This window comes from Hylobates moloch, unplaced genomic scaffold (assembly GCF_009828535.3).
Source record: "Hylobates moloch isolate HMO894 unplaced genomic scaffold, HMol_V3 SCAFFOLD_5, whole genome shotgun sequence".
Lineage (NCBI taxonomy): Eukaryota > Metazoa > Chordata > Mammalia > Primates > Hylobatidae > Hylobates > Hylobates moloch.
Genome location: NW_026652280.1, coordinates 153,635,016 through 153,650,697, shown reverse-complemented (window position 1 = coordinate 153,650,697; position 15,682 = coordinate 153,635,016). Strand labels below are relative to the sequence as shown.

The 15,682-nt window shown below is 38.9% G+C and overlaps 2 protein-coding genes across 4 annotated transcripts in view; one reads left to right on the top strand and one right to left on the bottom strand.

Annotated features, from left to right (window-relative positions):
- NEGR1 (neuronal growth regulator 1) overlaps window positions 1-12,408 on the bottom strand; it is a 906,728-nt gene extending 894,320 nt beyond the window's left edge. The window contains exon 1 of one of the 3 annotated variants that reach the window (XM_032155585.2): window positions 11,974-12,408. In XM_032155585.2, the coding sequence (XP_032011476.1) occupies window positions 11,974-12,149 (176 nt within the window). In that variant the 5' untranslated portion in view covers window positions 12,150-12,408. The remainder of the gene's footprint in view (window positions 1-11,973) is intronic. The other 2 variants (XM_058439668.1, XM_032155583.2) reach the window with 2 other exon arrangements.
- LOC116469894 (rab GDP dissociation inhibitor beta-like) lies at window positions 3,900-10,101 on the top strand. The gene has a single exon (XM_058439671.1). The coding sequence runs from the start codon at window positions 4,314-4,316 to the stop codon at window positions 4,809-4,811; it is 498 nt and encodes a 165-aa protein (XP_058295654.1). The 5' UTR covers window positions 3,900-4,313; the 3' UTR covers window positions 4,812-10,101.
- Window positions 12,409-15,682: the final 3,274 nt, after the last annotated feature.

Here is a 15,682-nt window from a genome sequence, read left to right as displayed (position 1 = left end):
CACGGAATGTCTCATTTAATCCGTGTACTTCTGTTGCGGAGACAAGGCTTTTGTTCAAGGTCACATAGCTAGTAAGTAGAGAAGCAGGAACTCAAGCTCTGGTTACTTCCATTCTGGATGCCTCAAAGCATGAACAATTTAAATAAAACTAAGCAATCAGGATAGATGATAAACTTTGCAAATAAGCAAAAGTAACTTCACATCTAGAATTAATAATTGTTGAACAAAAATAAGTAGCATAAGCCCAAGGAAGAGATGCAGAAGATTTTTCAAAGATGTATTGTAATCCCTCAACGATGTGATAGGTTCTTGGAAGCCGCAACTTTAAGTGAAACAATTTCACGTTTCCTCAACTATAGAACATACTTTCTCGATGTTTTTAATCATTGTAGAATTAGAAGCTAAAAGGCAGTTGGTGCTGAGTAAATGTGTAATAAATGAATAGCCAATAAATTTATCAATTGTTTTGATCTCTTTTAGTAAGAGGTACAAGATAATGAGAAAGGCACTGGGCTTGGGATAAAGGACTTGGATTGTAATTGTGGCTCAGCCACTTCCTAACTGTTCCACCTGGGTCAAGTTACCTTCCCTTGCCAATCTACTTGGTTATAAGAGTGGGAAAGAAATAGCTTATTGTACACAGCTGTGAAGGTACAGCAGGTGATTGAATAACATAATTTTGTTCCATGTTGCTTCCTTATAATGTTGAGGAGGGAAGAAAAGTTATTTTCATCATACATCATTTTGCTTAAGTCAGAGTTTCTAAAAACTTATCAACAACATTAAATGAGCACTTACTGTATATATAATATCCTTTTGTGAATTTATTCCAAAAAATGGCCCCTGACCCAATTGCAGGCCAAGGTATAAAGCTGTTATCTATGTTCTAAAATAAATATAGACTAGTAACTAAGAAGGAAGATATACACCTGGATGAAAAATATAATTTTCAAACTTCAGTATGTACAGTGTATATCACTTCATCATGGAAAGGTGATATGGTTTGGCTGGGCATCCACCCAAATTTCAACTTGAGTTGTATATCCCAGAATTCCCACGTGTTGTCCCAGAATTCCCACGTATTGTGGGAGGGACCTAGGGGAAGTAACTGAATCATGAGAGGCGGTCTTTCCCATGCTATTCTCATGACAATTAATAAGTCTCACAAGATCTGATGGATTTATCAGGGCCTTCTGCTTTTGCTTCTTCCTCATTTTCTCTTGCTGCCACCATGTAAGAAGTGCTTTTTGCCTCCTGCCATGATTCTGAGGCCTCACCAGCCACGTGGAACTGTAAGTCCAATTAAACCTCTTTTTCTTCCCAGTCTGTTGTATGTCTTTATCAGCAGTATGAAAACAGACTAATACAGAAAATTATGGGTTTAGAAGTTTTCAGTTATTTAATAAATTATATGAAATTAAATATATTTTCTCTTATTATAGTTCTAAATAATGAAATTTCTGGGCTTAATTCTATGTCATCCCAAGTGATCTAAAGTTTATGGTAATTTGATGAGAAGTCACTAATACAGCTTAAAATGCTTTCCTCCCTCCCTTTCTTCCTCTTCCCTTCCTCCCCATCTCTACTCCCATTCTTTCACTCAACATTCAGGTTTTGAACACTAATAACCTACCAAGCACTAACTAAGTAGTCTACATGCCATTTTCTATTCAACTGATCAATGACCAAATATATTAATTTGAAAATACTTTCAAATCAAATATTATGTATCTAAATATATTCTACTGTAAGAAATATTCTATTTACTAAATTAGAAAAACTTTATGATCTCTTTATTAGATACCCTTATATAACAGGATAAATGTTATTAGAGAAAATACATAAAATATCTTCTGATTACAGCTCTTATATTCACAGTATCTCTTAAATTCATTAATACCTCTAAATTTGCCGGGCACGGTGGCTCACGCCTGTAATCCCAGCACTTTGGGAGGCTGAGGCGGGCGGATCACGAGGTCAGGAGATTGAGACCACGGTGAAACCCCGTCTCTATTAAAAATACAAAAAATTAGCCGGCCGTGGTGGCGGGCGCCTGTAGTCCCAGCTACTCGGGAGGCTGAGGCAGGAGAATGGCGTGAACCCGGGAGGCGGAGCTTGCAGTGAGCCGAGATCGCACCACTGCACTCCAGCCTGGGCAACAGAGCGAGACTCTGTATCAAAAAAAAAAAACAAAACAAACAAACAAAAAAAACCTCTAAATTTAACTTAGTTGCATGAAAAGAAAGGGGTTTCTGAAGACAATGGAACACATATTTTCCATGGCCCTTTAAGTTATCTAAAACCTTTACATATTTTATGACAGCACCCACAGCTTTAAACATACACTAATACACACACAAACTCTATCGATAGCATGGGCATGAGCACTGGACCTATGTCCAAATGACTTAGAAAAATTCAGTAAAGAACAACTTTGTTCTGGACTGAAAAGGGTTATATGCATCTTCCCTAAATTGAGTAAATTACCAGCTATTTGGAAAGTATAATGTATTGGCTTTTATTCAAAAGAGCAACATTTAATGCTGGCAACACTGCCAAATTCCTCCTTTCCTCTATTCTCCTTTTCTTAGAGAAAGTGATTAAGAGACCAATTCCCATGCCAGCTGAATGCTTATAAGAGCATCAAAGGTCCTCTGTCAGAATTCAGAACCTGATATGGCTTAGAAACTGCTACACCAATAGATAACATCCTCAACATTATAAATCAAAGCCATATGACCACATTAAAATTGCATCAGCTAGTATCAATACACTGTGGTTTATAAAGTACTGTTGACCTACCTCTAGGAGATGGTTAAAATGATACAAAAGTTATGCTCTGGTTTGGGGCGTGTAGCTACTTTTTACAATTGAGTTACTCATCCATAGCAACAGCAAATTCTTTCTACCTCTGTATCCTTATTGATTTTGTTTAATTAAAGCTTTAGGAGAAAGGAAGAGAAGGTTCCATAAGTCGAGGCAGAAACATAAATAAATGTTAGGAGGTCACAATAGACATTTTGCTATTTTGAACTGTTCCTGTTATCTCTTAATTATAATTGTCAAGGGCAAAAGCCTTCCTATATATTTTAAAATCTGGGATCTTCTTAAAATTATAACGACATTTCAAAATCTTACAACAACTAGGTCATTGCATTTCAAACTTTTCCGCTTAAACCTACAGTAATACCCTTGAAATCTTAACATAGCACATACACACACACATGCAAGTACACACAAAATAGAAGTTAATCAAAGAATACTTTACCTTTATTATGTAAAATGCCTTATATTTTAGTACATTTTATTTAATAATACCTTTAGCAAAAAGTACATTTTCTTCAAAGTAGACTGTGTCCTGTAATTTAAAGAATTTAAAGAATATTTCCAATGTATATCTCTTAAACCGCTAAGACTTCTGCAGGAATTATTTAAGGCAGGGACCGTTGATATATGGATTTAAAAAAAAAAAACACTTAAATACATTCATTTCTTCACTTACCCTTCCATTGATTCATTAATTCAAAAATTAGTGGATATTGGCCTGATACATGAAAGCTTCTGTGCTAAGGCCCTAGGGATAGTTGAACCAGCGTTTTACGACTACAAACCCACGTGTTTTTCTTTCTTCTTTTTTTTTTTTTTTTTAGTTTCCAGAATTTGGCTTTATTTTGCAGTACAGAAATCATTTGGAGCCATTTTGAGACAGAAGTAGAGGCTCTGTCAAGTCACTACTGCATTGCAGCTTGATCCACTGAAGAAGCCACGCCTGAGATACAAAAGATGCGCCACACTTTAACTGCTTTATGTTCACTTCCTCTCCGCTCTTCTCTCATCAACTTTATTAGGTTAAAACACCACATACAGGCTTTCTCCAAATGACTCCCTATTGTCTGGTGTTTGGTTAGAATTTTATGCCCACATAAACCAAACTTGTGGCTATGCTATTTGGGCCCTGCCATAACATTTGACATAATACAAAATATAAAGTCATGGGGAAAACTTCTGGATGCCGTCCCAGACCATGGAATATTCAATTCAGAATCTCCTGAACCTCAAAAGGACAGATGGCACACAACCTGTATGGATCCAGCTCTTGAGCAGCAGAAGCACACAGCTACACTGATTAAAAGATAAACTGTCTCAAGTTGTCTGTATCGGTATCCCAACGTTTGTTTAAAACTGATCCAATTAAACTTTACAGTGAGTCTTTGGCAAGATATGGCAAAAGCCTATACCTTTATCCACTCTATGGCCTTGGAGAACTGCCCCAAGGATTTGCAAGGCTAAGTGCTATTTATGGAGGTACCTGAATGCTGAATAAACCCATTGAAGAAATCATTGTGCAGAATGGAAAAATAATTGGTGTAAAATCTGAAGGAGAAATTGCTCGCTGTAAGCAGCTCATCTGTGACCCCAGCTATGTAAAAGATCGGGTAGAAAAAGTGGGCCAGGTGATCAGAGTTATTTGCATCCTCAGCCACCCCATCAAGAACACCAATGGTGCCAACTCCTGCCAGATCATTATTCCACAGAACCAAGTCAGTCGAAAGTCAGGTATCTACGTCTGCATGATCTCCTTTGCGCACAATGTAGCAGCACAAGGGAAGTACATTGCCATGGTTAGTACAACCGTGAAAACCAAGGAGCCTGAGAAGGAAATCAGACCAGCTTTGGAGTTCTTGGAACCAATTGAACAGAAATGTGTTAGCATCAGTGACCTCCTGGTACCAAAAGACTTGGAAACAGAAAGCCAGATCTTTATTTCCCGCACATACGATGCCACCCACGTGTTTTCTAATCGAAATTAAAATGACAAAGAAAAACAGAAAATACATCTTCGCAAAATATCAAAAAATTTCTATTATTTACTCATAATGATCTTAAAAGTTATACCACATTTTTTTTTCTGTAATGGATACAGCAGAGTAATTAAAACTCAATTTGATAATGATTATGACTGTATAAAAATCTGAGATTTTAGTCTCTAGTCATATGATAATTTTTGTTTCTACTGGTTAATTTGAAACACATAAAATATCTGACAAAATAAAATGTGAATCAATTTAACATTTCCTTTAGAAAAGCAAAAAGACAGGTAATAGGATACTCCTAGGGAAAAAAGACACAATAAATTTTATTTTTTTCATATGCACAGAAAGTGCCAGTGACAATCTTTAATCTATCGGCAAGCTTCCAGAGAAATGTAATGAATATCAAGAAATTCAACTTCCTTCCAAATTCAGAAATCCTCTCTAGAGCATCCCTGAGAGAGTCATTTAATGAGTCTTAAATTATCATTTCTCCTGAATAATTACAGAAAAATGTACCAATAGTAGGACTCAATGACAATCGCTTATTTATATATGAGCCAGACACCAACATAAGTGTCTTTTAGAAATTGTTTTACAGAAGTAAACGAGAAGGTCATCACATCATCTGATATACAGTTAAGAGGGAGAGGTGGCTTTCATCTATAACTCTGGCTACTTGAGAGCTTGAGGCACAAGGATGGCTTGAGGCCAGGAGTTTGAGACCAGTCTGGGCAACATAGTAAGACCCCATCTATAAAAATAAAAATAAATTAGCCAGGTATGTTAGCACACACCTGTAGTCCCAGCTACTCAGAAGGCTAAGGCAAGAGGATCACTTGAGCCCAAGCATCTAGAGGCTGCACTGAGCTATGATTGTGCCACTTCGCTCCAGCTTGTGGGACACAGTGAGACTCCATCTCAAAAAAAAAAAAAAAAAAAAAAAAAAAAAAGTGTAAGTCATGTGATGTCTATACTGTCTTAATTTCTGCAATTTTGAAATAAGATATGGTAGAAAAGTGATCTGATTTTTAATCAAAAGATTCCACTGGTTTGAGAGACTAATTTCGACAATAGTCAAATAGTTCAATTAGGGATATTGTCATGGTTATATACTTCATAAAAACCAGAAACTTTTATTATCACCTCAGATGCTGCTCGATATGAAGAAAGACCTTTAATTTTTATTAAATTCAATAGGCAACACTGTATGAATTGTCTTAGCACTTTGATCACATATCTACAAGCAGGGTTTAATCATAGTTATTTTTGGCTCAGTCAAAAAATATAACACTGTTATTGAATCTCATCAATATATGTTCATCAATTTATTTTCCACACATAGCAACATTATATATTTTCCTACTTAAATTATTAAATAATATATTAATTCAATATTTATTCTATTTATTCATTTGGTTTATTAATGTAATCTGTGTATGGATTATAAAGCCTCTTCTTTTTTCTTTGTAATATGCCTCAATATTCTTATGGTTTAACTTCTATGCGTGTTTCCTTAAAAAACTATTACATCCAGTGCTAGCGAGCAACCCTTACGGTGCCACTGGCAAAGCAGTCACTCAATCAAATATAATGAAAATCACAAAAACTATCACTTTTCACTATGCATCTATCAAGGTTCTACAAACAACACTTAAACCGTTTTGGATATTTAAAACGGGAGAATTTAATGCAGGAAATGTATTTTAAAGGAGATGGAATACCTGGGAAGGTGGTAAGATAACCCAGTGGTTAGTAACATCAGGAAGCCACTACTACTACTCCTAGGTTGAAGGAATAAAGGGATAAAGCAGTAAAGAGAAACGCAGGAGCTAGTTATCAGTTGGAAGTTGAAACAAAAAAGGTTCCAGTGGGAGATGAATACAGTGATATACACTGCCGAAAACAATGAAAGAAGGGAGAAACGCCCTAGCCCCTCAATTCATGATGTTGTCCCTTCACCAAAAACTACTTTCCATTGGCTAACGACAGCCTGAAGATAGTTGGCAAGGAAGACTGGGAAATGTAGCTTGAGGGATTAGCTCCAGCCTCCACCCGCAGACCCCCCCGCCACCCCCATAGCACAGAATAGCAGATGGACAAAGATGGGTCTGGCCAATCAGGACTAGAACTGACACAGACCATGATGTGAACATTTCTGTAAATTCTTTAGAAGTCAGGTATTGCAGTATTAACTTACTCCATGGAGTGATTTAATTGTAAAGTCTACCTATTTAAAACAAGTAGTTAATTAACATGCTTGTGTTCAAAGATCTATACAACTACATGGGCCTTTGAATTCTTCTGAACGAAAAAGATTGGGCAAAATATATTTATCTGGAAAATTAAAAACACTATCTTATACTTTTATTAATAGTTGTGTACTAATGTATCAAGTAATATATCTTGCCAATAGAACAGTTCTGCAAATCAATATAGGTAACATTTAGCATTTATTACATATCCTAGAACATATTTTTCCAGACTGACCATTCTGATAATCCATTATCCCTGCTCTTTTTAAAAAGAAAAAAAACTCAGGATTTTAAAAATATTTCTTCATAATACTATTTAATAAACATATAGGTTTTAAAATAGTGCCTTAATGTCCTAAATCAAAAATATCTGTAAAGTTGAACTGTGTATTTGGAAGGTATAATGCACCAATGTGTAGGAATAACTCAACAGAAAATGTGAGACTCTCAAATATTATTCCAAAAGTACACCATAATTGATTTTTACTGCTATTGGTAATTCTGTATTCTCATACAGAAATCATTTATTTTATTGTAACTAACAGCATGAATTTCAAATCATAACTAGTTAATGTAGTCTAATGAAAAGGCAAATGTAGTGAACAAATAAGATAAGCAATAATAAATACTTGTCATATTCATTCATAAATTTACTTGCAAAAGTTTTGCGGTTTCCAATAGTGTAGAAATATGCCCTAAGCAAAAGCCTTCTTCCATATTACAGTATCATAGTAGGATATCACATAACTTCCATTCAAATCTACTGCATTAAAATGACAAGAGTTGTGTTTAACTCTCCTAAGGTAAAAGAAGATATCACAATTAAGGAAAGAATCTTTCTTCCTTTCTTCGATTAAAGCTTGATAAGCAGATAATAGGATATTTTGAATTCATATCACAAAGGTGGCTAAAAAAGTACAAACTTCATAGAGAAGGGCTGAATAAGAAACAGATTGAGAAAAATTAGCTTAAAAATGACACGTGTTTTAAAAATGTGCAGGCACTGGGAGGATGTAAATGAGAATGTTCATAGTATTGTTTCCAAGGAGTGTTAAACATTTTTGATATGTTTACATAACAGTATTTGTTAATAAGGTAAGAGTAAAGCAACTGGTTCATATTAAAGTAACTGCAAAATGATTTTTTTAGGTCTCCTGAAATTTCTGTATTGTTCTAGAGCAGAGTTATATTCCCCTGAATTCTCCAGTTCTAGAAACACCGCGTCCTGAAGCATAACCAATGTGGTTCTAGCACTTCCTGTTCTCTACTAGATCAGCCCATGACACATTAACTCAGACCTTCCATGTACTACAAAATGCAACTCAAAACATGGAAAAAAAGTTAATGTCTCCATACAAGATTAACAAGTTCTGTTAAGAATAAAATACTGTATATATTAAATGTAGTAGCAATTAAAGCCTATATTTAATAAGTTAATGGCAACAGTGTGTGTTTATAGCAAATTACAATGTATTTTAGACACCATATATTTTTTAAACACAAAGCTTAAGAAAGGGAAATATCAAACATTACTATATTGAATATCTGTATCATTAAATACTTTATCAAGAAGGTCCAAATAATTCAAGTGAATCATTCAGAAATTTAGCACTGAATAACATTATTAAAAGTAAGAAACATCTTTACACTTCATATATATGGCTTCACTAACCCTAAAAGACAAAGTTAAAATGATAAAAATGTTAAAATTATTAAGTGGAATGTCATCATAAATCCTGTATTTAAACTAAACAGAAAAGATGATTTACAAAATGATAGATACAGTTAGATAACAGAATGAATTTCCCTTGGGTATTATAACTCCACTTAAGGAAAGTTTTGATTTTCATGATCCTCTTCTCAAAAACAGGTATTCTGGCACTTAGGAGACAGAAATGTATCATTTGACCTTTAAACTTGTTTCATTACTGTAACCACAAGCAACAGAGTCACTGACTGGCATGTTTGCACTTTAAGGCCTCTAGCACTTAAAATTATTTGATAACTGTTATGCCACTATTTGTTTTTTATTAAAGACACTGTGAGGAATATGTTACATTAAAAATAGAATATATTGTGCTAAGCTTGATGAATGATATCATATAATTTGGTTAAGTGTTCTCTTGAGCACTTCATTCACGTATTTTGATGGGACAAGGGCGTATGTTTGAAGGGTAGAATTTTGTTTTGTTTTCTAATGAGTTAGAGAATAACAACAGATATGGTTTTAAGTATACAAAGAAAAACCAAAATATAACTGTGACATTACTCTTGATTAAAAAAAAAATGCATCACCTGAGTTGCCTATACTCAATTAGTCCTTAAGCTCTATCTGTAGTGGTCTATGAGCAGAGGAAATTACCAGCTGTAGAGAAGAGTCAAGAAAAAAATAACTGACAATATTTAACGTTCTCTAATGGAGAGAGAATTTGTTATAAATGGATACGTTAAATTAGTTTAAAACCTACAGACAATGTAAGAAGTTAAACAACTGGATACTTCTTAGAGAATTTCAGAATTACTATAAGCAAATCGCTTTGAGTAAAAGTAATGCAGTTCAAATTTCTATTTCATATGATAAAAAAATTTAAAAGCTAAAATCTAATTTGTTAGAAACATTCTTGAGAAGACACAGAGACTCTGTTCTCTTTAAGAAGTTTGAAAGTCAAAAGTTCCCTCAATATCACAAAATGCGGGATATAACATAAAAATGGATGAGGTACAGAGCACACAAAAGTAAACAAGGACTGCTCCAAACCAACAACACTGGAAATACATGGTCCCCACATATCAGGGAAGCTTCACTGTGGGTAGCAATTAGTGAACTAAACATGGGTCTCCTGGAGGCAGAATGTGGGTCCAGCTATCTTCATTAACCATAGTATTTATTAAATTGTTGTTTGTTTGGGAAACCAAATGCCAGGATGTATTATTGAAAAAAAAAAAAGCAGTCTCCTAAATCCTTTAGGGTGGAAATGGTAATGCTCACAACAAATAAGCAATATGTCGCTTGCTCCAAAAATACATATTGCAGCTCCCATGATATGTGTTTGTAACCTCTGAAGATAGTGTCTTGCCCTTACCACTGTTGTTCAAACTTCTAAAGCAAACTTAACATAAAGAGAAAATACAGGCTTAATTTATATCCTCTCTGTGACAAATAGTTTATCACTGTTACCAACAATGAAAAGTTTTTTTTTTTTACTATGTAATATCAAAGATATTAGTTACTTTTGTATATAGTGGTATTTTTTATTCAAAACAGAAATTATTAAAAACATATGTATTAATGTATATTAAAAATATGATAGTATTCCAAATTTGAACTCATAGGCATGTTCCAAAAGGTGTAAGTCATATACCACACCCACATCATTAAATTTAAATATGTTGCATGTTTCAAACAGAAACATTTCCCACTCTCTTTCACCTTAGACATGTCATGTACACTGATGTTGTGCAAGCCACACTTATAAGCCAACTACCACCCAGTGGAGAGAAAGAAGATCTTTCAGGGAAATGTGAGGTGGGGTGGCAGGGGGAGAAGGGAGGGTGATGGGAAAGAAATGAAGGAATAGGGCGTTTAGCTTTGTTTAGATCTAAGCTTTGCTGAACGTCCATTTATATTTTCATAGGAAATAAAACATTTCCAGACTCCCACTCTGCAGTGTTGCTTAGGGGTAAAATCAGGGTATGGATGTTTATTAATGACAAACCATCTCAGAGCTCAAGCTCAGAGGAAAGAAGGGAAAATGAGAAAAAGAAGGAAAACTGAAGACTGATGGAGGGAGGAAGGTAGGAAGAAAGAGGGGATAGAAAGACACAGAAAGAGAAAAAGAGAGAAGCAGAGACAGAGTGAGAGCGAGTGAGAGAGGCAGTGTATACACATGTGTGAGTGACAATGTGGAACCCAGAAGGAGAGTATGCCTTTTAAACAGTGAGAGACAATCTGAATGTGGAAGTGGTTCTTAGAGCATGGAAGTGCCAGTGCATGTGAGGATGTGAGAGTATGTGAGTTAGTATGTTTATGGAAATAAGATTTATGAGGGTGAGTAAATGGTACTGGAGGGGAAGAGTGACCATGCCTGTGTGTGCCACAGGGGTGGGAAACGGTATGGGGAGAGGGATGAGAAATGGGAGTCTAAAGAGGGAAGACAGGGCACAGGACAGGGACATTAAGGAGGAATGAAAAAAATAGACAAAAAGAAAAAAGGGTAAAAGAGAGGAGGAAAGGGGATTAAATGTGAGGAACAGAAATTAGAGTCGTGGAGATAAAAATGAGAAAATATGAGAAGAAATTTTAAAAAGGAGGGAAAAAACAGAAAATAGAAAAGGCATGAAAAGAGGTATTGGAGGGAAAAAGAGTTACAAGGAGGTGGGGAAAATGGTAGAAGAGAAGAAGGAGAAAAGAAAGAAAAGAGAAAGCGGTAAAAGGAAAGAAAGATAAAGAGCAAGAAATCGAGCCTAAGTGTCCAAGTGAGAGGGAAAATAAATGGGAGCAGAGAACAGCAGTTTGAAAGAGTCGCTTATGCTGGAGTAAAATAGAAACAAACCTGATAAACTTGTCAGACTCTCCAAGAGTCCCCATGACAGTAAAACAGAGACCTTGTGCATTGAGTTTCAAAGTGGCACCTGCCCCTCCTTCTAAACCTGACAGTTCACTCATCCCCAGGCTACTTGGCGTTCCGGCAAAGTGCTTTAGCATCACGAGTTCAGCTTGCTACCTGCCCCAGCATAAACGGGCCGGGGCTCCGGGAAGAACCTGCACCTGGAATTCTTGAGATGTGGTCTTTCCATGATGAGCACCACCAGCATTATTGCTTGTGTTATACAGAAGGCAAAGAGGGTTCAAAGAGAGACAGAAAGATAGACCGAAACAAGTACGAAAAGCACGCCGTTCTTCCTACCTAAGCACCGCCGTGTCCCCTTTTCTGACCATCATGTTGTCCACGGCCGCCCAGGGGAAGTCCACACTCTGTCCAGCCGGGAGGCAGGAGGGTAGCAGGCAGCACAGGCTGAGGAGCACCGCCGCCAGCCACTGGTTCGAGCAACAAGCACCCTGCACCAACAGCATCATGTCCATCCCTGCTAGGGCTGCTCACTCTCCAGCAGCTTTCAGCTCGCACTCCCCCACCCCCTGGTGCTGGCGAGTCTTCCCGGGAACCAGGCGGCGCGCCACAGGATTTTTTTTTTTTTTTTTTTGGTGGGTGGGTGGGTTTCTTTTCTTTCTTTCTTCCCCCCCTCCTAGTTGTTGGGTGTTGTTTCTCTCTTTTTGTTTTTCGGTGTTTTTGCCTCCCCTCCTCCTCTTCGCTCTCCCTCCCTCCCTCCCCTCCCTCCCCCTGGCACCACACTACACCTCCTCTCGGTTGCTTTTGGCCGCGTCCGGAGTGTGTCTAATTCTCGGGCGGCTCGCACACCATCTAGCGAGGAGGCGAGCGCGCCGGCGAGTGAGGGAGGAGGCGCGGCGGCGGCGGAGGAGGCAGGGCGAGCGAGCGGCGGCGGCGGCTGCAATCGCAGCGGCAGCAGCAACAGCGGCAGCAGAAGCCGCGCGGAGCGTTGCGCCGGCCGCCGGCCCCCGGGCTCGCGCGCGTTGCCAAGCGGCCGTTTCCTTAGCAACCCCGCCAGGGGACTGGGGATGGAGAAGGGGGGGGGGGGGGGGGGGAGATTTAAAAAATAATTAAAAAAGAAAGAAATAAAAAAAGATAGCAAGAAGAAAAAAAGAACAGAAAGACAACGAGAAAAAAAAAAAGGAGGAACTGTATCACATTTATGCAAACTGAGGGGGAAAGAGAGGCACCGTAGAATGAAGGCTTTCCTTACTGTCGTAAGCGCTAGAGGGATGCTTTGCTAGAAAAGTCTCCGTGTCGGGGCGGGGTGAGGAGAGCTGAGGGGCGCTTTGCCTTCCCTCACCGGTGCGTTTTACCTCTCGAGGCACCGTAAGTTTGAAGTCCTCCAAGTTGTGTTCGGCGCCATCATGACGCCGGCGACTGTGAGTTGTTTTTTGTTTGTTTGTTTGTTTTTATTTTCTTCTAATCTTGCCTGGGTGGCTACGCTGCAGTTAACGAGCAGCCAACTAGTTCTCTCTGCGTTTTCTCGGGAATAGGTAGGGACGGTGGCGAGGCGCTGCTTTTTTTGCGGGGACACGAGGAGGTGCAAGGCCTTGCGGTAGAGCAGCTTGCGCGTCTGTGGGGGTCGGCCTGTGTGCATGGCAGGACGCCCCTCTTTCATCTGTGCGTGTTGACACTAAGTTGTGTGTGTGAGTAGGGGATTGTTTATGGTCAACATGGAGTGTGTGTGTGAGGGAGAGCGTGTCGTACGCGCGCACGCGGGGGACTGTGCACGAGCGGCACGCAGGCGCGCTGGGAGGGACGGGGCGGGTCGTGCTGGGATGCAGAGTCGGGAAAAGACTGCAATCAAGTGTTTTAATTGTGTAGAGCCGGGCAGTCCAGTTATGTAAGAGGCAGTTTAACCCGTTTGAGCCTATCAGGCCGAATAATCGGCGCATCCGAGCCAAGGCAGGGCGGAGTGAAGGGGTTTAACGAGTCGCAGGCTTGTATTTCTTAACAGCCTCCAAACCGAGTGGAACAGGCTCGCTCCTGCGCGGTGCAGAGCGGTCACCGCCGCGTCCTCCCGCAGCAGCCCTTCCGCAGCTCGGCGGGCTGTTTTCAGCCCTGCCCTGGCCCAAGGCAGAAGGAGATACTAGGCGTGGGGCCACCCCTAGTCTTTTTTTTTTTCTTCTTTCCTTCTTGAACTCATTTCCAGATTCAAGATCCCTAAGCTTTTCCGGGCCATTTGCAAATCAATGCGAGAACCGAGGCTGAGTCGTTAGCAGTTACACCAATCAATCTTGTTCAGCGAGGAGTTTGGGAAGCAGAGCGGGGAAGTGAAAATGGGAAATAAGTAATTAAAAAATAAGCTCCCTCCCCCTCACACACTTTTTCCCTTCCTCCACCCCATCCCCTTTTAGCAGTGTTTGAAGAAGATATTCTTTGCCAGATCCCAGTTCTTCTTCCTTTGGAGGAAATAAAACCTCACACGTCCCTAACTCGTTTTCCGTAATGCTAGCAGGGTCCTTTGGCAAAGCGCACCGAAGCAATACTCTCTGCAGGGGTCAGCATCCGGCTGCCTCCCCAGACTGACCTCTTTACGGGGCAGGCAGGGAGTCGTTTTGCTTGGTGGTAGCAGTGTTCAGAGTGATTTTTATCGCCGTGCACGGGGATATATGGGGAAAGGGAAGGGTTCCCATCACCTGTGACCACCCAGACTGGCTTATAGAAGAATCCTTAACTAGCAACACCTCCCTGCTGAACTGGCACTCCAAGCCTGGGCAGTTAACGGAGACATTCGCGGCAGCAGTCACTGATGTTAGTATTCTGCCTTAACTCTCAAAACCGACTCGGAAATGGAGAGTGCAATGGTTTCAACCGCATTTTGAAACATCAATAAAATGTTAGTCATTTGCAGATGAATGAAAACATTTTCTTTACCGTCTGGTATGCTAGGGAAATAATTGTCAAATGACAGACTCTCACTAATATCGATGCCAGATACCTAGCTAACACTGTCATCTTGTTAACTGCATTTTTCTATCTTGCGTGGCACCCTGATGGATAAAGCGTAAAATTATCTAAGGCAAACGGGGGATTAGAAGAATTGACATATCACATTCATGGGCAAAGCTATGCAGTATTATTTAGCATTTCAGTAGAAACGAGCTAGATTCTATTGAAGAGACACAGAAGGTATAGCTTCCTGCATTGTGACTCAGTTTAGTGCTATTTTAAGCAGGGATGGGGGTGCCAGTGTTTTCTAGTACAAGCTATGAAAAGCATCCTTTTCTAACTGCTGTTTCCCGGAGATCTGACATCTTCAGTGTCCACGGGGGTGGGGTGGGGGTGGTAGGAGGAGGGATTTCTTTGACCAGGGATGGAGCTATGCAGCAGTTTTAATATGTACAACAACCCTTCAGGCTTGTAAACGGAAACTGGAGCCACTTCTTTTAAAGACAGTTTCTTTTCCTTATTTCTAGTTTTTATCTCAGCTACCATTCACAGATCCCACTTAAGTCTTAGAGAACCCATCTAAAGAAAGCAATGACTGAACTTAGTGTATAGATGTCTGGATTATGGGGGAAATTATTTACAGGTAGGTCAGTATTATTTACAGCAAGTGCAAGAATGTCAAGTAGGGCAGCCTCTCTTGACCCTTGTACTTCTAGTCGTCTGGCTAAAGAAAATGAATTTAAAAGCTTTTATGACTTCCTATTCCCTAAACCTTTCTAAGGGCAAAAAATCTGACAGGATTTTACATGGTTTCTAATATTTGCTTTTGAAGTCCTGGAATTCTTACAAACAGAGACTTAAATTCACTGTCTTGGCTCTTTTTGAGGGAAAATCGAAACAAAACCAAACAACAACAAAATGAGGAAAAAAAAACACTTAAATAGCAAATAGTTCCTTAGTAGAATTTTTTGAAGTAGAAGAATTGGTAATAGCATTGTTTAGAACATTTTAGAGGCAAATATTGGAGTGGGTATAATGGGTTACTCCTTTGGTTAGAATTTTAAGGAAATGACATTGGAATTAATTATTATTTCTTTATAATGATGTACCTTTT

Coding starts and splice junctions, on each gene's coding strand:
- LOC116469894 (XM_058439671.1), top strand. CDS start 4,314: ATGCTGAATAAACCCATTGAAGAAATCATTGTGCAGAATGGAAAAATA.